This window comes from Melitaea cinxia, chromosome Z (assembly GCF_905220565.1).
Source record: "Melitaea cinxia chromosome Z, ilMelCinx1.1, whole genome shotgun sequence".
Classification (NCBI taxonomy): domain Eukaryota; kingdom Metazoa; phylum Arthropoda; class Insecta; order Lepidoptera; family Nymphalidae; genus Melitaea; species Melitaea cinxia.
In genome coordinates this window covers 12,650,940-12,674,731 of record NC_059424.1, presented here as the reverse complement: position 1 = coordinate 12,674,731, position 23,792 = coordinate 12,650,940, and the positions used below count along the sequence as shown (strand labels likewise).

At 34.5% G+C, this 23,792-nt stretch overlaps 1 protein-coding gene across 1 annotated transcript; it reads right to left on the bottom strand.

The window, feature by feature from the left end:
• On the bottom strand, positions 1-19,783 carry LOC123669009 (PHD finger protein rhinoceros). The gene is made up of 5 exons (XM_045602685.1): positions 19,593-19,783; positions 17,567-17,761; positions 17,264-17,480; positions 7,796-7,985; positions 1-7,719 (listed from the first exon to the last, which is right to left on the bottom strand). The coding sequence occupies exons 1-5, from the start codon at positions 19,766-19,768 to the stop codon at positions 542-544; spliced, it is 7,956 nt and encodes a 2,651-aa protein (XP_045458641.1). The 5' UTR covers positions 19,769-19,783; the 3' UTR covers positions 1-541.
• Positions 19,784-23,792: the final 4,009 nt, after the last annotated feature.

The window sequence follows — 23,792 nt, the reverse complement described above, 5'->3', positions numbered from 1 at the left end:
TAATACTATTGACGCAGACTGTATTTATATCATATACATTTTCAAAATTAAAAATTTATCTAAATAAATTCAAACGTTACAAAACAAACATTTACAATAAATTACTATTTGATTTATTTTATAAAATTGTACAAGTTTTGAAATAAACCTCAATACCATGCCAGTGTGATGTATATTGTGATAGAGCAGCTTTGACAATTAAATATTAAACATATTCGTTCTAGTTCACAATGATAATATGTTTAATGAGATTCCATATTATGAGGCACAAAGTAAAATATTAACGTTAACAAAATATATAATATGTTATGATAAGATTTACTTGTGCATCACAAAATGCACAAAATACACCTTAGAGTAACTTTAAGTTAATCATTGAGCTTTCCATTTATACAAATAAATAATATTACAAACTACATCAAGAATTAAAAAAGATGATAATTTTATTTAAAAATTATATACAATGATTACTTACAAATAGAACTGTACACTAATATTTAGAGTCCAATGTCCTTGTCATACGCTTTGAACGCGGTTTGTATCACCTCACTTCACAATGTTTATTGACAGTCAGAGCGAGAGAGGCCGACGTGGACGGAGCGGTCGACATTGCCGCGTCCGCGGACGTCTCCGAGCCCTCGGAGCCGGGCTCCTTCATAACGTACCCCGAACCTTGGGAGCTACGAGCTAGTTTTAATCGAATAGGTGTCACTTTATCTGTCCGTATTCTACGCATGGTCGAACCTGTTTCGGAGCTGAAAGGTGGATCGATAGCCAGTGGATCTGGTGCTGTTGGGTCGTAATCGAACGGATCCACAGGTGGCTCCGGTGCCGCGGCCGTCGCACCGGCTATCGGTCCGCCTTCCGATCCTTCCGCTTTTTTTTCTTCGTCTTTAGTACGTTTTATCTTTATGATTAACTTTGTAGCACTTTCACTTTCACTATTAACCACTTGAAGTTTTTCTTTCTCCGATTTCTTTTCTTTCTTCTTTTTACGTTTTTCGCTCTTATTGGGTTTGTGTTTACTCGTTTTCTCATCCTCTTCAAAATCAGCCATCACCATGCGCCGATACTTCATACTTTCTCGTCGCAAATCTTCTAAGCTCGGTTTAGGAATAGAAGCCTGTAGCCGTTTTTTCGGAGGCCGGAATTGAAATCCGGTAGGTTCATCGTTCACTTGCTGAACTATATTGGAGCCAATTTTTATTTTAAGCTTTGGAGCCACTGGTGATGTAGCATTTGATGGATTTTGTTTTGTAGAAACTCGCCCACGCCTCTTATGAGCTTGACTTGAACTGCTGGCAAAATTAGATAATTTCACGTCATCAGATGGATCAACATCATCATTCATACTCACTTCTAAATGTCGTAATTCCCGAGAGAGGCCACTGGTTATTTTTCGTTTTTTCTTTTCAACTGGGCTATCAGTTATTTTGTAATCTTCTCTTGTAGGTATACTAGTCATTGAAGCTACTGCTTTTGGTATTGTTATAACAGCACGACCTAATGGTTGAGGTGCTGCTGGTGGCGGCGCTATGCCCATAGTAGATGCATTAGTTGGATCGTCCATATTCATGTCTTGCGTCCAATATTGGCGCAATAACTCTTTTTTGCGCATTCGCCTCAGATTTGTCGATCCTGTCACCATAGTAGTCGTTGAATTGTTTGAAGTGTTTAAAGCACTTGTATTCGATTCGTGTGTAGGAGCCGGAGGTTGTGGGGCCACTGGTTGTACAGAACTTGCTGAATAATTAGCATCTAAAAATGGACCTTTAATTTTAACTTTCAGTTGATTTCTAGAGTCCGATAGTGATACTTTTGGTAATTGGGATGAAGCAGTTTCTTTAGCAGGTTCTATTATATCTTGGGTGGAACTAGCAGTTGGCGCCCCGGACTTCGGTTTACTAGCCATTAAAGCACTATGAAGTTGTTTTTCTACCTCTTCATCAATTTCTATTAGTTGTTGGTCAGCTGTACCACTTGCAAAAGCTAATAAATGACTGTGATAAGCATCACCTGTAGCTGGAGCAGGATTCTCAAAGGGGTTGTAGGTACGCATATCAACAGGTCCTGGTAAGACTGGATGTACTTGTGAGAATCCTGGGCCTCTTTCAGAGTTAGATTTGTTGGAAGGTGACTGAGGTTCTTCAATTGGTTCAGGCGTCGCCTTTTCCTCAGATTTGCATTCAGTCACTCTCTTATTAGCTGGTTCAGGACTTACTACACGAGGCGATTGTGAAGAATCTTTATAAGAATGTTCCGATTTTCTATCATCCTTTGTGTCTATAGATTTTCGTCGTTCTCTTAATGCTTTTAAATCAACTCCATCGTTGGCAATTTCCTCATTAAAATCATAAACAGTGCCTACTAATTTACTCTGAATTGAATTGCCCAAATAGTCCACTGATGCATAGCTACCACGACTTTTTGATCTCCCTCGTCCTCTTTGGTTTCTATTGCTCTTATTACTTGATCGTTTGCTGACCTTAGTAGCATCACCCTGTTTAGGCGAGATTCCAGGACTTTTACCTGGAGATTTTCCTGGGAATTTGGTAATACTTTTAGTTAGTTTTGGAGACGACTTTAAATCTTGCTGGCTTAAACTCATAATAGTTTCGCTACTATCATTAGACATTTTAGTTGGAGCTCTGGTATTACTCGAATCATTATATGAATCGATGCTGAGACTTGGACTAGAAGCGACATGTATAGACAGTTTATCACTACCAGTGACATCGATATCATCTCGTGGAGAGTCAAGCGGTTTTGGTGTAGGTGACGCAATCATTGCAGTAGTCAATGCAATATTCTGAGATGATGAAGTAAAAGCAGCACATATTGTAGAGAAAGCTGGTTTAGGTAAAGTTTGTAACAATGGAGTTGCAGTATATGGTAGCCCAGAGGTGTAAAGTCCAGGACCTGGCGATGGTAATGGTAACTGTGATGAAGCACACGCTCCGGTGGCAAACAGTGGTAAAGTACCCATAGTACTTAAAAATGGCGACGCATTCGGTGGATAGCTTGTATATTGGTTAAGGGGCATTGTTGGTTCCACTCGACAGGAATATGCAGGCATTGGTGGATAAGGATCAATTTCGGGTATCATGGGTCCTTGGCGAGATTCACAATTAATGTGTGACTTTATATCTGCTTTCTGAGAACATATGGAGCTTTCTGAATTTGTACTTGAAGCTGAAGATCTTCTAGTCGTTATCTTACTTTCCCTCCATTTTGAAGAATGACCAATATATGGAGACGATATTGTAGCACAATCTGAATGTATTACAGAATTATTATTATCATATGTTTGATTGTCTTGTGTCAAATCATGGTCATTACTGTGAACTGAATGATCCACTACCGATAAAGATTGCGAATCGTCACTCTGTTTTGACAATGATATTGTATCGCCAACTTCAGAAACAGAATTAATTGATTGGACAGTTGTAGGTTCCTTAAAATCTTCAGTATATGAAGCAATGTCATATTTAGATTCACTAGACTGATCTAGCTGAGAATCGGTCTGAGTCATGTTTATGTCTATCCATTTTTCATTTGTATTAATGGGTATAGTTTGGTCATCCTTACTCTCTGAAATAATATGTCTTATGGGCTCAATATTTTCTCCTGGTTCTGAAAAATGATTAGGAGTTTGAATATCTTTTGTTTGTCTTTTATTATGTAGATCTAATATGTTATCATCTTTTCCTGGCAATATTTCACATTCACTTTTTTCTTTGTTTGTATTAATAGGACCGTCATCGTCCTTCAAAGCTTTATCATTTATTGCTACTTCATCTTGTGAAACATTTTCAGTTGGTGCTTTTTTGTTTAATTGCATCCTGAGCCTATCAACCAAATTTAATGTTTCTTGTACACCTTGTTCTTTAGAGTCTTCTTGTAAAAATATTTCAGGATAAGACGTGAAAGGTTTCATCATCTCGTCGTGATTAAATCCATCATCAACCCCAAGCATGTCAAATTCGAATAACTCATTGTCTTTGGGCTGTGGAGAAAATACTGCTCTGTTAGGGAAAGGATTAACAGCAGATGGAATTTTTGCACTCTTTGATATTTCGACACCTTGGACATGGCTAGAATCTTGGGTAATAAATTTCTTTTCTGATTCAAGTACAGAACGTTTTCGAATTGTACGCACAATAGGATTTTCAACATCCATTGATTCAATAGTTCTTGCATCCATTGGGGTCTTTGGGGATTTAATCATTGTATTTTCATTTAAATTTGCTTGTATTTTTGCTATCATTTTAATACTACTCTTATCTGTGCAATCTGAGTCAAGTGATTTATCTTCTGTCATGTATTTCTCATGATCCCCAGGTTTTTCTACCGGAGGTGGATGCACATTTGGACTTGGTGCTTTTGGTAACCAATTTTTATCAGAATCAGGAAAGTCATTTATAATAGTTGGATGTTTCTTTTCTGTTATTTCCACTGGTGGTGGATTTTCAATTGTAACAATAGTCTTCTTAGCCGGAGAAAGGTGACATCGATCTTTAGTTTGTGAATCACGTCTACTTGAACGTCTTTCATTAATTTTCTGCTCACGTGTCTCTTTTGGGCTTTTCTCTTTGGCTTTGGGCGATAAAATTTCTTTACCTGGGGGATCTTTTATGCTCACTCTCCTACTAGTTACAACTTTGTGTTTTGACTCAGTACTTTTTCTTGGACTTGTTCTTTTTAGAAGAACCGTTTCGCTATCATTATGTTTTATTGCATCTTCTTTTTTGTCTTCAACTGATAGACTAGACCTTTTTGTTTTTGTTGTTTTTAAATCAGATTTTGTTTCAGTTGGTAAGACCACAGCTTCTTTTTTTATCTCCTCGTCCGTTTTCCGCTTCGGAGTTGTAAATTCAATGGGCTGGCTGCCCTCTTTGGAAATCTTATTGTATGTAGAGGTATGTCCTGTGAAGTCTTTAGATGGTTTTCTCTCTCGGGCATTAGACTTATTAGGCATATTTCCGCTTGTAGTAGTGCTTCGGGTCCGAGCACGTGTGGCAGCACGCGTATCATTGGGTCTACTCGATTTCTCTCCTTCAATAGGCGGTGATGATACCCCACACTCGGATTCCCGTTCGGAAGTTTTAAGCTTCTTGTCTGGGGCCTTGCGTGGGGACGCATCAATTGAGACACTCTTTTTCTTTCGACGTCTGCGGGGACGCTTGGGAGAGGGACTTCCAGAGCCTGAAAATCTTGATCCCTTAGAGCTGTCAGAATCACTCGAGGCACTAGTTGAAGACAATGGTCTTGACACCTTGTCAAGAAAGGGCAAGTCCACTGTAGGTCTAGAGCCAGGAGGTGAAAACATAGAGGGTTGCCTAGTAGCTGGCTTAATTTCACGTGCTTTCGCCGTTGGTTTCATACCAGGTTTTTCCTGTTCTTCTTCTGAACTTGATGAAGACGAATAGCTGCTACTACTTGTATTAGATGAAGAACTAGAACTCTCCTTTGTTGGAGATCTTAACCGTTTTGTATCTTCTTTTTTAGGCGAAAGTTTTGTTTCAACCTTGTCTGGATCCTTCTTTTTATCCATATCATTTGTTTCTGTTGGTGCAGTTTTAGTTCCAAGCCCACTCTTTATGTGTGCAGCTGCCTTTTTGGCTGCTTGTCTTTGTGGAACATATGATATAGGCTCTTTTTCCTGATCTTTAGAAGATTTTTTTCTCCCTGTTCTGTCCGAAATATCTTTAACTTCCTTTCCCTTTGATTTTACTTTAGGTTTCGATTTGGAATCATCTCCACTGACAGGTTTTTCAGTACTTGATTCCTCTTTTTTCACGGCTGTTGTAGAACGCATATTTTCAGAAGCTTTTTTAGCAGCTTGTCTTTGAGGTACAATTAAATCAGTAGGATTATCTTTTTGTTTAGCAAATTTAATATTCTCTTTATTTTTTGCTTCATCGTCTGATTCAGCTTTAATAGGCGGTTTTTTCTCTTTGTTTGAGGGTTTCCTTCCTCGTTTTTTAGGACCTGGTTTAGCTTCTGCAGATTTTTTCTTTTCAGACTGGGTTGGAATGAACTCTTTCATTGCGGCTTTAGTCCGGGGTAACGATTGTTGAGAATCATTTTCATTTGGAGATTTCATATTTTTAATTTTCTCTGCTTTTGTCTTTTCATTTTTAATTTTAGATTTATCGGACTTGTGCTCATCTTTGACACATGCTCCATCACTACTGTCCGAATAAATATCCACTGGAAATTTACTATTTCTCGTAGCTCTGATAGGAATTAAGTCATCACTATCGGTACCAGACTGATCTATTTTTCCGGCAGCCATTTCTTTTTCCATTTGTTGAAGAGTCTTGCTGCGTGACCGATCTTTTTTCATTGTCAACATTCTAGATTTTATATTGTCATCTTCACTGCTGCTTTCAATGACTGCCTTTGACTGTGGCATTTTCCTCTTCTTCCTTTCTGGTTTTTTAGGGGATTTCTTTCCTTTTGCTTTTGGAGATATTTTTTTCTTTGGAGACGTAGCCGGCTTTTTTACATCTTCATCAGTACTTGAACCAATGGCTCGACCACGATATTTTGTATTTCGACTAACCTCAGAACCACTTTCTTCACTTGATAGCCCACTATACATACTTCCACTTCGTCGAGATCCATTCACATAATGTTTTTTGTAAGGATTTGTTGACTTAGAACCACGAACAAGACCATTTCTGTCTTTTTTCTTATCATCGCTTGAATCTTGTGGTGCTATTCGAGCAAGAAGATTATCAAAATCATTTTTATGATCAGGGGCATTTGCATGAGAATATAATCTGTCATATATTGATGGACCATGGTTGGCCTCTATAATAGCCGCTAAATCTGGCCCCGAAATTGTCGAATCTGTAGCTGATAGCACTGCTACTTGTTTGTGAAATGTCTGTTCCCTCATGCGGAAGAAAGAACGCGAAAGCTTTTCTCTACGGCTAACCATATAACATAGATTTCGAACTCTTTCTAAATCTTGTCTCAGTTGTACAAACATTTTCATTTTATCTAGGTCTGCTTGTTCCTGCCTATGAGTAAGAAGTTCATTATCATCTGATTTAGGGGGAAGTAAAGGACGATTATGTCCTGCTCGTCTTTTTAATTTCCAGTAGTTGTAAATGTAGTTAATAGCGTCTTGGTCAACATCTAAGAGATGCGTACTAATATCTTTTACACTAACATGGCGATCAAACTCTCCCTCTATTTCCTGAAGACGTGCAGCACGGGCTTGGGTTTTTTCTTCAGAAGTCATATCTTTTCTACGCTTCCTTTTCACTTCTTCTTCCTCAGAACCAGAACCAGGACACTTTTCTTTTTTTGAATTGACACTATGCTTTTGACAATACGAACGCAATTTAACACCATCATCAGCGTTTTCATCTTCTATTATTGCACGCATTTCAAGTCCATGTTTAAATGCACAGGTGACGTGGTAGGCCGTTTTACAAGTCTTTACAGAACATTGAATACACGCTCCTTTTCGCTCACGGCACAGGACACAAACTAACGACCAGCGTGAAGCTGGTATAGAGGTTATTTTAGTAATGGGTTCCATTTTTTCAGCGCATCCGATGGAAACTTCAGGAATCCAAAGAACACAACTAACATGGGCCCATTTATGGCCCGATGGTGTACACTTCATTGCCCCACCAAGATTAGGGCACAAAACACAAGTTGGTCTAATACCAGCACCACAAGGACGACATAGCCATTGACCTGAAATAAAAATAAAAAAGCCGTTAAAAAGTAACTTTAAGCAATTATTATTTTTATTTTAAAGAACAACACCTACCATCTGGTATTACAGTGATTCCATAACAAGCTTGATGGACGCAAATGTTACATGAATCGCAGAAAACCATCTCGTTACCGTCTTCGGAATCTGGTGAACGACATACGTCACAAATTACGTTTTCGTCATATTCTATACCTAAACCTTCTTCAGATTTTATGATGGCCTGTATCTTGTCCCAAGTCCGAACCTGTAACAATATTTTTACGAATTAAGACTTCTTTATGGCTAACAATATAACATCATACCAAAAATCTAAATTTTACTTCATATAAAATTATTAATATATGAACAAAACATAATTGTGTGAACCCGAGGCGGCTCCAACGAAAGAGCGCTGGTGCAATGCACCATCGCGTAAATTACGTAGATAGTCTTAAATCTATATTTCTTTATAATACATACTATGATTACATTACACTCTATCTATTACTTACACCTACGCATACATTTGGCGTAAAGTTGTAACGTGTAGAGCACCAGCGATTGCGTGCCTATACAAAATTTCGAGGAATTCGTTTCCTTTAGTACGAATCCTAGCACTGTATTCCAAGAGTGCGAAAGAGAAACATCGACAAAACAAAAGATTTCGTATGAGAAATTAGCTTAATCTGTAGAGCCGCTCACCCGCTACTTTGCCAACGTCGTTCATGCTGACAGATATATACAAATAAACGTGTCGGCTCCAAAGTTATTTCCCAGTTTTTCTTTTAAATAAGTATTAAAAAATAGTTTGTGCGCGACATCTTGTGTTAAAAAAAGGAACAATACAGTGTATATTTTATTAAACAGTGTGAAGATAGACGGAATGGATTTTCTGTACAAATAAACTAAATGGTATACTCCAGTTTTTCGTTTATTTTTTTATGAAGACCTACAAAAAATGTCACGAGCCGCCTCTGGTATAAACTGTTTATTTTTTTAAGCATTAATTAAAATATTGTCTTTAAGCATATACTATTTTAAAATTAGCAGTGATAACAAAACATCTGGTCACTTGCATATTCTTTTGTTTACTTCATATTAGTTTAAACCATCGACTTGTTCTGCATGATACCTTTCGTGAACGCGTAAGAACGGCTATAATTTACAATGAAAAGCATTGTACGAGAAAAAGAATTCGTTTCCATGTGTTTAGTTGTATGCGACAGTTAGTAATAATAATACCTATTCACTTTATTTTTAGGTTTGAAAAAAAAATAGCATTGGAGGGCTATGTGGAAGTACGTTGCTAGAGCTCTTATAATTTAAAAATCTGACGCAAGCTTGGGGAGGCCTGTGTCCAGCAGTGGACTGCAATAGGCTGAGCTGATGATCTGATACTGCTGATGATTTTTTTGTCACGTAGAATGTAATCATCTACAACACCTACAGAACCCCCCATAAGGAACAAAGTTAGGAGTCGAACATATATATATATATATACGCTTCAGCCTGTAATATCCCACTACTGGGCATAGGCCTCTTTCCCCGTGTAGGAGAAGGATCAGAGCTTAATCCACCACGCTACTCCAATGCGGGTTGGCGGATATATTCCCTACTATGAGTAACGATCGCTATCAGGTGTACATGATAACAACCAGGACCGACGGCTTAACGTGCTCTCCGAGGCACGGTGAGGAGACCCACAAGGACTGCACAAACACCCAGACCACGGCAAACACCTGTATGGCCAATACAAACGTTTGTCATGTGTGGGCATCGAACCCGCAACCGCTAGCGCAACAGGTACAATCTATGGTGTAACCGTTGCACCATACGCATGTGTGTGTGTGTTTGTGTGTGCGTGTGTGTGTGCGTGTGTGTGTGCGTGTGTGCGTGTGCGTGTGTATTATTTTTGATGAGAGAACATGATGGTCAATCCTGGTTGTCAAGAGTTGTCCAAAGGGTTAATTACTTTACTATTTTTTCTTTTACATTTATATTCATTCAAAATTCTTTATACACTTGAATAATACGTTCATCATATTTTCAATTATTTTTCTAGAATCCTGATTTATTGCTTATAGACATTCATTGAGATTGTTTTTATAAATTACTTATAGTTGAATCCTAAAACGTAAACAATATAGAATTATGAAGTGAACTTGATGACACACAAATAAGTAATTAAAATTCGAAAAATACAGTTTATAAAGAGTATGAGAAAAGTGTTAACTAATGACAAAACTATTTTTACAAGGTCACCTAGTTTTTTTCTTTTTTATTTATTGATAAGGCAGTAACAGTTTACATATTAGACAGGAGTAACATGTTAATATTAATGTTCAAAGTAATTTTGCCAGTCCTAACAATAGCACTGACCAAAATACTAAAAAGAAACAAAAATGTAACTGAAAGTTGAATAGTTACAATTTAAATATAAAGAATTAGCCGAAGCACAAAACATTAAGAAAACGAAACTAAATAAAAAAGTCTCTTTGACGAACTATAATATCTGGACTATTTCAGGTTGCCTTCAGTAAAAGATGTGGATGGGCTTCCCAATTTATTTATTTGTTCAGTAGATGTTATCTTCAACCTAAACTTGACCCAGATTTCAAATGTTGAATATGGTGCTGCAGAATACCTTAATGTTTCATTAACTTGTTATGTTTCTTTGAGACTTGTCAATTTAATCACATCTCTGATTTTAATTTCTTCTTTATGTTGATGTTGTGTTTTCAGCGGTTCTTATAAAAACGAATGCGAGTTGCATCAGAGGTCGTGGTCTATAATTAGGCTAGCAAACTTTTTTTTGTTATTCAAAGTGGAATGAAAATGATTGATTATTATCATTACTTTATTTTAAATAAACATATACTCATTTAACAAAAAAAAAGTATTCATTAACACTGTGTGACAAGTTATAAAAGTCAAAAAACATCATTTTACAGGAAAGCAAAGACAAAAGACAAAGACAAAGGCTTAGTAAAACTGGATCATCTTCATTTATAGAGTATTTTTTAATTTTTATAGACAGTTTAATTTTTATTTGTGGTAAATATATAATTTTAAAAGTAATTTACGAAAAACGGCTTAGTAAAACTGGAACATCTTCATTTATAGAGTATTTTTTAATTTTTATACACAGTTTAATTTTCTTTTTGGTAAATATATAATTTTAAAAGTAATTTACGAAAAAAACCTTTTAAGTTGTACCTTTTATTACATTTATTAACTTCTACAATTATGTGACCATGAGCACATTGCTACGCTTTTTTTTGGTTCTACCAACTAAGAAATCTTTGTGAGCTGATGCACAACTCTTTGCTGAAGATCATAACGTGACCAAATGCATAGTTATTATAAAGGACACACAAACATTCATTTATTTATATATATATATATATATATATATATATAGATCTATCTATGGCCTTTACATATACTCATATTGCAGATGTTTTAAGCGGTATAAATCCGTGTTGGTTACACACACAGGTTAAAGTTCCATCCATCCATCTATCCATCAGCATTTAGAAGTCCACTGCTGAACGTAGGCCTCTTCTAATGTTTGCCACTCCGTCCGGTCCTGTGCCCTCTGAATCCAGCGGCTTCCCATTGTTTTCTTTAGGTCGTCAAGTCCATATGGTTGGATATGTGCATTTCTTCAGCTTGTGCATCTTTTACCGAGATGTGGCTACCATTCGAGAATCTTTTTTTCCCATAGGTTGTCGGTTCTTCTAACAATATGGCCTGCCCATTGCCATTTTAGCTTGCAGATTTTAAGTGCTATGTCGGTGATCTTCGTTCGTCTACGGATTTCATAATTTCGGATTCTGTCGCGTAGAGAAATACCAAGCATAGCTCTCTCCATTGCTCGCTGAGCGACCTTGATTGCACCTATGGAAAAGGCTAACTTTAAAAGATCACGTATCAGCGCCGTAAGTCGTCACTGGCAACACACACTGCTCAAACACCTTTGACTTCAGGCACCAATACCCAATACCATTTTTTCCAATACCGTCAAGCTTGCAAACTTGTCTGTTCAACAATATGTCGCCTCAGACTTAGACACTTATGTACTCCTGTACTTCTCGCAAAGATCAAGATCAGGGACAACTTTCTTTGTGAATGTGGGATCGACGAAGGTACCCCAGAGCATATCTTTTTCTGTTGCCCAAGGAATCGTTCTTCTCTCGATGACCTATTTCCCCCGTCTATTCCACGTCCTCGTAATTTCAAATCTATTTTATCGTATGTACATACCACTTTTATTGATATTTTATGTTTATATATATCAACTAACTACATTAAATTGTAATGTGATGTCCATCTAATAAATTAACAAATTTGTGTTTGTGGTTGTTTTAGGTGATTCAACAGTGAAAGCCTGTCATTATTAACATCGTATAAATATTTAACAGTTGTTCTCTCATGACACCAATATTCTTAGCAGAGCATTTACCCTAAACATAAAACCATAGACTCACTCTGACATTGGCAAAACCGCACGGAAGCCATTATACAAGAAGAAGAGATGAGACTTCAGGCACTGAGGTATAGTGGACGAGAAGATACTTTGTAATTTCCCGAACGCTACCCAACCAAATTGGATTCTACGAGTTACCTCTCTCTCGTAGTTGGACTTACCCATACGGATCGGTTGTCCGAGGTAGATGTACTCATCAATAGCTTAGAGAGTAGCGCCGTCAACGACGACGGGTATGGGTGTGACATGGAGATTAGACATAATCTTCGTCTCTTCCATGTTCATCTTAGGACCCACCCGTTGTTAGGCGCTACAGAAGTCACCTAGTATAGTTCTGAGTTTCTCCAGGGACACCGCCAGGACCACTATATCGATGGCAAATCGAAGGTGTTTGAGGTGTTCGCCATTGATGTTTATACCTAACCCTGGGAGGGTTAGGTATAAACATCTCCATCTCCATCAGCTCTCATCAGCACTCCATCAGCTTAAACACGTCTTCCAGTGCAACGGTAAACAGTTTCGGGGTATAACATCACCGCGTCATTGTCATAATCCACATATGCAATAGATAGGTAAATTATACTTCTCGGTCTTTTATATAACTTGCCGCAGCATATGTATGTGGTCCATGTAGCCTTTTCGGAATCCGGCTAATTCAGGAAGCTGAAAGTTGTGTAGCCTGTGAGCAATGCTATTTAGTACTCTATAAAGGAGTAAGGACTCTCGAAAACAGCTCATAGACGTGGCTCTGAAGCGTGAGCGTGATGGGTCTATAGTTCTTTAATAAGGCTCTATCACCCTTCTTGAAGAACAAAACCAGCACGCTTCTGCTCCACGCCTCCGTGGTAGTTTCGTGACTGATGACGGTTAAAGTTATCTACACTTTTTAACTTGCATTTCAGTGTTAAATGTATATATTATAAAAAATACATCCGCCATCACTTTTCTTGTAAATATATTTAAATAACTGTTTAAAACTTTAATAGCTAGCTACAGGTCTCGTAGTATACTAATAACTATATATGACTTAAATTTTTTCGACACATTTACTGATCATCACAAAATCTCGAAGACTTCTAAAGTTTGCCACAATCTCACAAGTTAACGATTTACAATGGACAGGTTTAAATTGGCTATTACATAAAATAACTGATCACAGCCAAAAGTTTTTTTTTTTTCACGGATATATGTAAAGTAAAATCTGCAGTACATCTATTTTTTTATGGTTAATTTTCATGTGCATTTTATAATTTGTAATGAAAAATTTATGTCAATTTGTTTAATAATTTAATAAAATTCATACGCCATTTTATATTTGTGGTTAAGTACTAGCTGATCCAATCAAATAATCTTATTTCTTACTAGCATCCCGCCCCGGCTCCGACGGGTATTTAATAAAAATTTCTAAATATTTTTTCCCTTTATTTTGTAGAAATATAATATACCCCATGTCACCCGCGGTTAGTGTAGCTTCCCAACAGTAAAAGAATTTTTCAAATCGGTTCAGCAGTTTCGGAGCCTATCCAATGCAAACAAACAAACAATCAAATCTTTCCTCTTTATAATATTAGTATAGATATCATAAATACATCAAAACTATATTTATTGTCAAGTGCTGCGGTTGCCGCATTTACGTGTCAATATGATGGACGTACCGAGTTGAACAGAAGTACACAGAACGCTACGGAAACGTCAGTTAACCACGAATATCTCAAAAATGACATCGGGAACAGTATATTTTTTTTTTTTGTGAAAAAATGAAAAAATGTATGATGTTTGTGAAAATCATTTTTTTTGGCCGTGCATTGACTACGATACATATATACCTTTTTATTATTTTAGTTCGATTTTTTTCAGCTTCCGGTACAAATAAGTCTTTTTTTTTTCTCAAATATTTCCTAAAAATCATCGGCTAATTTTCTAATCGGCTTTTTTTCAATCAATGCAGCGTAATCAACTCTTACATAGTCCATATTTATGGAAAGTTAAACAAGTAGACAACATACGTAAAAAAAATGCACGTGTAACAAAACAACTCTACGCAATTAAACAGTAATGTTTACAATTTTTTAACAGATCAATTTGTTTGTCGTCGACCCCAGAAATGCTTTTAAGTGATTATTCTCTGCTGGACATGTTTATTCATCTTTCAAACTTTTGGTTCGCCAGTGGATATTCATATCTTTCTCAGTTTACAGTTCCCGCTCATAAATTATCAGAATGTCAATTTGATCTTGGAGCTACAATGATGTATCAACTTTTTGAACTACTGCTTCTAATTATGCATCCTGTATATATTTTCCTAATATATTAACAAGCTCCTAGTTATCAGATAATAAAATTTTCGATGGCTTAAGCTGTTAGTTACTTTGGTTATTCTGAAAACTTCACAATATTCTGATTTTCATATTTTTGTTTATTAAATAGGTATATATTAATTGGCTATTGTTTCAAAACTTTGAACAATAACCAATAAAAAAAAAATTAAATCGAAATGATCGAATGAAAATAACTTAAGAGAGGTAAACAAAGAGGCTTGTCAAATACAGTAAAGAGGCTGGTTTGCAAGTTTGTAGTTTGTCCTGCTGTTGCTAACAAATTACACTGTTGTAACAAATTACACCTTTGCTTAAAACAAAAAACTACATCAAACATTTTTGTCTTTGCTGCCACTTGTTGATTGATACTATAATCTATTTCTTTTCACACATATCTAAAAGTCTAGATGGATAAACCATCAAAAATAAAATATCAAGAATAACAGCTGTTATCTATATATTAATACATGAAGGAAAGACTTTGTACCCATTTTTATGAAAATTGCGCGGACGGAGTATGAAATTTCGTACACTTATAGTTTATACAGGGATAGAGTGCAGAATCCTAATATATTTTTTTTTAATTATGCATAAAAATGTATTAAATCAATAAAAAAAAAAACATTACACACACTACCATGTATTTGACACACACACACACATATTATACTTTTTTGTTGATTGTCAGTCTGTAGTCAAATTGAAAAATTTAAAAAAAGTTTCTTTATTTTCTTTATTTTTTGATTTTTTTAATTTAAATTTTTAATCATGGTCGAATTTTGATCACTGCGCGACCACTAGTTAATATTGCTGCAATGATAACAAGTAGCTTATCCAGTCAGTATAGAATAGAAACGTCAGCTCGTTGGCATGGTTACCCAGGCTTATTTTCTACTTCTTGATCCTTATTTTTGTTTCCCTTTAATTGGTGGCATGTTCAGGAATCTGTGGTTGTTTGAGTTTCTAATGCACTGGCTTATCTAGAGTCGCAAGTTTCGTTACATTAAAATGTGTTTTGATTTCATTAAATTATATTGACACTGGTAACACATCTCTTACCATAACAAAAGAACGAAAGAAGTTATACCAAGGTCAAATTTTGTTTATAGTCCTGATAATTGTAGTGAGATCTTAATGCTCAATATAACTTCAAATATCTTGTTAGTATGGTTTGGATAAACAATGGCTAAAAATATATGATACTTAACATTTAGAAATTATGTATTGATTAAAATTACTTGTTATAATTTTTGAAAAAAAAGACAGTTTTCACAAGTACACACACAAACAGTACTTAAATAAATCAACTCATAATGGGCAGGAATAGGGATATATGGGATTTGCTCCTTGTTTTTAAAAGAAAGATGAATAATAATAATAATAAAAGCTCTTTATTGTACACGAAGAGTGAGCAAAATTACTAAAATAAAAACAGGATATAAGTATAAAAGGCGGCCTTATCGCTAATGAGCGATCTCTTCCAGGCAACCTTTGGGCAGAGGAAATGGTATATATGTAGATGGTTTAGATGTACAGTTTTACCTTAACACATACAATATATTTAGACAAATAAATAATGTAAAAAATAAAAATAAAGTATATGTATGTACATGGCATATATAAATGGAAAGTTTTAATAGACATACATAGAGATATATCTAGTAAATGAATTAGTGTGATAAGATTCTAAGTGAGGACAGGACATAATATGTGACTAGATAGAAGAATTAAAATTGAAGGAAATAGTGTTTTACAGACTTCTTGAAAATTGGAAGGGATTCAACGCGTCTGATGGGCAAAGGTAGGGAGTTCCAAAGCCGAGCAGCTACGACAGTAAATGATTTAGTATAGAACGTAGTGGAGTGGGGAAGAAATTTAAGAAGTAAACTATCATCGGAACGAAGGCTTCACTAATGAGACTCACTGAGATACTTAAAACGTTCACATAGGTAAGAAGGAGTAGCAGCATTAAATAGTATGCAATATAAAAAATTAAGTATGTGAATATTCCGGTGAAGGAGAATTAGGAGCCACTTTATTATAAGCTATCCTTTTTTTACACTTCAAGATGTGTTGAAATGTGAAAAAAATTTTAGGTTTGCAAAGATTATAATGAAAGTATTTAAAAAGCAGTTTAAATTCTATCATAATACCCATTTTATAACCACTATTATTGATTATGAACATGGTGTGGTATCAGTTGGTGGTACAATTTCGGTTGGCTTTTTATTAGTGTTCGATCGAAAGTTAGGTTTCAGGCCGAAACCGAAACCAAATATTCGACCGTGGCTCCAGTTTCAGCCAAAACCGAAACTCACATGTTCGAGTATAAAATTCCTTAAAATATTGAAATTTTGTATTGGTATTTTGAAATGTATTTTGAATTGTATTTTAAAAAGTATTGGTATTTTGAAATCTTATTAATTAATACTTTGGTTTGTATTTGTACTTAGAAGAACCATCAATCTAAAGCGTTGCCACGAGTAATGAAGTAAGGTGAGCGTGCACGACAACTTCCGAAATCAGTTTCAGCTTCGGCAAAAGTTTCAACAATTTTGGCCAAAACCAAAACTTGATTTTTGGCCGAAACTCGGCCGAAACCGAAACTGAACTTTCGGTCAGACACTACTTTTTATTCATACTCTTGAATAAGCACTGCTGTCTCACTTTTTGGGTCATAGAGGGGTCCATGTACAGATTGAGAGAGCTGTTTAGTATTTAACTATCAACACTTACCTCCAGTTCTTCTATGACTTTTTCAAGCTGGTCCTCTGAGACCGATGGTGCTCCAGCACGCGCTCTTTCAGCATTCAGCAACTTCAGCCAGGCCATATCCGTTGCATCCAAGTCATAGCTGCATGCAGCCTCCGCTTGTGCTGGAGTTGTGCTCAGTAAATGTTTTTCTACCTGGTAATGCGCATCTCGCGTCAGATGAATATATTTGTCCTTAGGCCTGTAAAATGATCCATTTTATTATTCAGTACAAAAATTTCATTTTGAAATTATAAATAAAATTTGTTTAAAATTCAATCAACTTACAATTTAAATTCTTGAAAATTGGGCGGTGTCGGATTATGAATTATTTCAACTTTTGGAGCTGGTAACGAATCAGGATTAACAGGTACTTGTACCCCTCGTTCCCAGTCTTGTTTCCATGTATCAGTGATAACCCAGTACTCACTTGGAGTTAAAGGTTCCGAGTCAGGTAGCTTCATCGCACTGATGAGATCTTTTCTGGAATTTTTATGTAAACAATTTTAAGTAACACCATTGTATAGCTTTTACTTTATGAAAGAATCTCTAGTCGTGTAATTGCATGAGTTGTACTGCAATATATTCAATACACCAATACAAAGAAATCAACAATTGTGTAATAACATTTTTTTAATTTAAGTTATTCTAAACTGTGTGAAAAACAAACAATATCAAATATTGTTACTGCATTGTACATTAACCTTACCGTACCTTATTAGCTTTACACACATCTTTTGTTACATATTACACTAAAGTTAACAAATTACTTAGTTTCAAAATTTTTACAAATACAATACAAAAGAGTTAAAAGGCACTTAGTTAATCTATTATAAAATATACACAGTAGACTCGTGATAGTTGAAACTGCTCTATAATTCCAAATAGTTCTTAGATAAATAACAAACTCTTGTTAAATCAAATATAATCAATGGTTTTGAGTAAACTTGACTAAACTTAATTCAAAAAATAAATGAATAAAATAATCCATAGTTAGCAATAATTCACAGTATTCCAATTTATTTTACCCACATACTCGACACATTCATACATAGAACGTTAAAACTTTTGCAGGCACACTCACAACCATAAACCATAGGTATGGTTACACCTCAACATTTCAAACTCTTAATTGTTAATTTAAAGTATTATAATGGGCAATTAACTTTCAAATTTTGAGCAAAGAGAGTCCACTGTATCTTTATATATATATATCAATAATATATTACAAATTTGTGAAAACTATAACTCACCATAAATTTTTCTGCTTAAGACTATTTTGTGAAAAGTGTTATCAATAGTAATATACGTCATATTATTATATATAATTTCATATTTATCGCAAACTTATTGTATTTTTACTGTAAATTAAAAAAGATAAACACTTTTCACTAAAACAATAATCAAATTATCGCAACAGCAAGTTTAAACATATTTGCCAATAAAATAATTATATAATTATAAGCAGTTGGTAGGTTGTACCTATCTTTATCAGTTTCAATCTGTTTTATTTACTGTCTATAAATTAATGTGTCTAATAAATGTTGTTTTGTAAACATAATTTATATTACAAATTACTATCACTTATAAATATTTGTTAATTAAGATTGATTCATTTCACTTAATCAATGACTAATTCAAAGCAATAAAAATACACTAATTATTTATAGATTAGAGGAAGAGGAGAAAGGATTTAAAAGGAGAATATTGATTCTACAAATTAACGCAGCTTATTTAAAATTTTTGGGTACTGCAATAAAAGCAACTACAATTAAGTTTTTAATTTTAGGTAGGTAAAAAAAATATATTAAATGAGTTTAAGAATAGGCAAGAAATTATCAACAGTTTTTTTTTTTATATTATAAAACATGAAAGATTAGAAATCATGTCTTCTGATTGTGATGAAACTGTCAACCAAGACTTTATCCTTGGAGTGTAACTAGTAATTATAAAACTTTTTACTAAGAGCAAAGCCACAATGCACAGCTGCTTTAAATATAGTATATGCATATTCGCCCTGCGATCAAAAATACAGTTATTTCCTAAATTACATACTAATAACAATTTTATAAACAAGTAAAATTAAACACAACACATTTAATAAATATAATGCTATTGCATCGCAAGTTTAGCTTCATATTCAGCTATTTTATTTTAGTATAATGATCTATAATTATTGTTTAAATATATGTATGTTACAAATGTCTGTGCAGATGCTTATTCTATTTACGCAAAGGCTATAGTCGCATTAGCATTTATTAAAATTCCATTACACATCTTCTTACACTCCCTAAACAAGATAAAGTGCACAAACCTGAATAGTTCAGCAGGTGCCTCAGAGGCACTTCTATTATATATAGATGACATCTTGAGGTCACTGACAGGCCGAAGCTGCCAAAGTGCATCTTCGGGATCTGCACGTCGACGCTTGGATGCGCCTGCCTCGTCGCCACGCATCCCAGTCGCCCGCTTTGTGCCTCGCAACGACATCTTGTTTAGTTTATTCACAACCTACATGTTCACGTACCCTTCACTGCTTTACACTTAGAACGTGGTAGCAACATTGTGTAGAATGTCACATTATTCACATGATGACATTTCAGTTTGCAACCACAAAATAAGTACAACCTGAAATGAAAAATAACTAGCTTGCATTCAAACAAGTATTGGTAAGCTGTCCACTTATCAACGAACAAAAAAAAATCGCAATATAAATAGTAAAAATATGTATTGGTTACTACTAACATGATACGAAAATAAGTACTTTAGTTAATAAATATGCTATAGAATAGAGTTAAAACCTTTATTTGTATTATTAAGTTTAGGTAAAAATGCACTTTGACGTACAGAATCAAATATGTCAACTCGGTACTTAGCATCGATTAAAACGCGATCTGATAATTATTAATTATGAAATGATTATAATATTCATTGATACTCATATAAATACCTAATTATACAAAAAATCGTTGTTTTTTTCAATATAAAACTCAATAAATAACAATCTCGTTTGACGTTTTACTATTCCATGAGTAAAATATATGGCGGGCCTGCCGATTGCTCTGAGGGTCCGAAAACTGAGATAGGTAGATTAGTTAATTCATCCACGTTTTACTTATATGTATATCTTTTACTGTCATTAAAATTTCAGTCACATAACACTATAACACTTCCAACAATTACATTTTGCAATATGTACCGTAAATATTTATCAGACGAAATAGTCTTCCATTAGACTACATAACAAAATTGACAACATAGATAGCAGCACTGTTTTGTTGCCAGATTGACGTGAGTCCTACGCATCATTTTATTCGTCTACATATCGACATGAATATATATAGAATGTATAGCAATGAAAAAGTCGATTAGATACTCATTAAGTTTGGGACTAATTAAACACAATTAATAATACACTTTAACATACATTTTCTGTAAAAGTCATTTGGCGCCATTGATCCGAAAACCACTCTGGTCACGTGACTATATACGAATCACCAACGCAAGCCAAGTAAAATGGCCAAAACGCACATCGAGTTCATATAATGTCATTGGTTTTAAAATGGACTCGTCGCACGACATAAACATTGAGATAAGATTTTTAATAAATTAATCCTTGGTATACACTGAACACAAACACATATTCAATAAACACTCAATTTGTCACAAAGTAGCACAAATCATCGAGATAATACAACATGTACCCGAAGTGAGAGATATCAATAAGAAACTTCAGTTATTGACCACCAGTTGGCGCTTCAAAAAAAAAAAAATATAAATGTTGCTAGCTTGAAATATATTTAATGATTTTTTGAACCTTATTATTATTATTGAACATGTACATTTAAAAAAAAATATTTAATAACTTTGGTAATGAGCATTGAATATACTAACAATTTTAAATTTTATATTTCAGCTTGATACAATTAATGATTACATTTTATAGCTTTGCGTATGTTCCGATAGGCAATGCGAGCACTGCACAGTGCTATCACTGTAGAAAAATTCGTTCTGTTATGGACTGCCAGTGTACTGTCGCAGTACCTCCAGCTTAATTACAAAATTATAAAGTTCTGTAATTAGTTTAGATTAATAGACGACGCGTTGGCGCAGCGGTAACAGGTCACACTGTTACGCTGGCGGTCGTGGGTTCGATCCCCGCTCGCGACAGATAATTGTATTGGCCATATAGATGTTTGTCGTGGTCCGAAACACCAATACAGGAGAAAATCCTACTGGGGGGTGTTGAGTGTGAAGCGTTTATTTATTTATTTATTTAATAAATAAAATAGCAGAAGAATTGTAAAAAATAACCATATTACACTATGCTAAAAATGTTCAATACGAGTTGAAAGTTACGCAGGAAATTTTTGATTGTGTAAAAGAAAAAACGTAAATTTGTCATCGTATATTTTACAGGTAAATTTTACCCTACACATCTGTACATTAACTTACACGAAATACACAAAGTTAATATAATTTGAGCAATGAAAAACATTCTTTTTTAGGAAAAACTACTTAGTTTTATTATATTATGAATTCAATTTACAATTACTATTATTTAAAATATTTTATATTTGATAGTACTCCAACAACAGTTTTTTTAATCAGCTGTAAAACTGTTTAATACACTTATTTGAAATTAGAATGCTGCGTCAAAAAAATGCGGCTGACAGTATACGGAATTGCGTTCCGTTTTAAATACTAACAAGTATAACTGGATATATAGGAATGGCGGAGTATACTGTAAGTATACTAAATTGACGTCACACTGTAAAGTGGTCGCAGTGCATATCGGAACATATCCTTTGTAGAAACATCTGGAAATCAGGGTTGGCATGATTAATTATCAAATTGTTTTAAAACACGTCGTCACGGCGTCGGCCGTCAAAAGAAAGTAATTCACTGGATTAGTGGGTATTCCCCGCTCTCTCTCTCTCTTTCTACCTACATACATAGAAGGTGTATGTAAATAAAGTGTTTTGTATTGATTAATAATAATTAATTGATATATTAATTATAATTTTTAATAATTAGATTAGAGGTGTCTGATACGCAACAAAAAGTAAATATTTATCGTTTTGTTAATTAATTTTTAATAATGTGAATTAGGAAATAGTTTACAAATGGATTATTGTTCGGGTAAAAAATAAAAAGTAAAAAAAAACACTAGTTTATCAAACATTTTGAACTGTTTGTTTTATAAAATATAAAAGACTTTTTTCCAACCCTGCTGAAAATATTATATAAAAGATGGATGTTTTAAATAACGTAATCAAAAATAAAAAATATAAACTAGTGTGCTTTAGACCACACGACTAAAGTAAAACAACTTTTTTAGCTCCATGTAACTTATACTTCCCTCTCAACTTCCGTTCGCTTCGCTCGTTCACACTTTTCGTAACGCCCTCATCACCAATCATCAACTTACTCCTAAAGTGAAGCGTGCTTAAAAAGGTTTAACTTCATTAACTTGCTTCTATTGTTTAGTAATCTCTGTTTAGCCATACTTTCTTCGTTTTGTTAAAGGTTTTACACAAAATTGTCTCTAAAGTTGTGAAATGTGTAATACTATAATTGTTTCAACTTATTGACACCATTTATATAATACCATTCACCAATGTTCTATTATCTCGTAGCTCATTTGGCTCGCACTACATCAATACTGGATCAATATAGGATATATTTGTGTGTCACCACATAATTGCTTACATTCTGATCAGTTTTTAAATGGTAAATTGGTATGAATTTTTTATGTGTTTATGTTCTTCTTTCATATTATCGAGCGAAGAAAACTAAACGCAGAGCAAGGGCTTCACTCGTGTGTCTCATTAAAACCAAGAATAATCTAAAGTATTAAAGTACTATAATAATACACAGTGTAAGTTCAATTGCAGCGAAACTATTAATGATATCTAGATATTTTTTCGTTAATACATAGTTCCAGATACTCCTCCATCAATTTGTAATGGAAGACTAAGTGACGAGAATGAAAAAATCAGTTGTCTGGATTTATTTTTTAAGCTCAGGCAAGGTGTAGTCCAAGCGTATGTATCTTTTGTTCTAGGTAATTAGGTTTGTATATTAATGATTGTGAAATCAGTGTGAGTAGGAATATTTAAGAAATCAGGGAGTACAAGATGATTGTTTATTAGGGTTTTAAAAAGTAATAATTCTATATCTTATATATAAAATACTCGTGTCACAATGTTAGTTAGAATACTCCTCTGAAACGGATGGACTAATTTTTATGAAACTCTCTGTGCATATCGGGTAGTTCTGAGAATCGGCCAACATCTATTTTTCATACCCCTAAGGTATAAGGGGGGGTTATATTTTATAAATATATTAAAGGAGTCAAATCCTTATCTCAGAAATAAAACGTAGTTTGTAGGAATAAAACAGAATTATATTTCGACACAACCTTCTCACAGCTCGGTACAAAGTAAAGTGAGTCGACATCTTTGCTGTCAGTTGATTCCGACATTCGTTTGTTTGCAATGATTAGTCAATG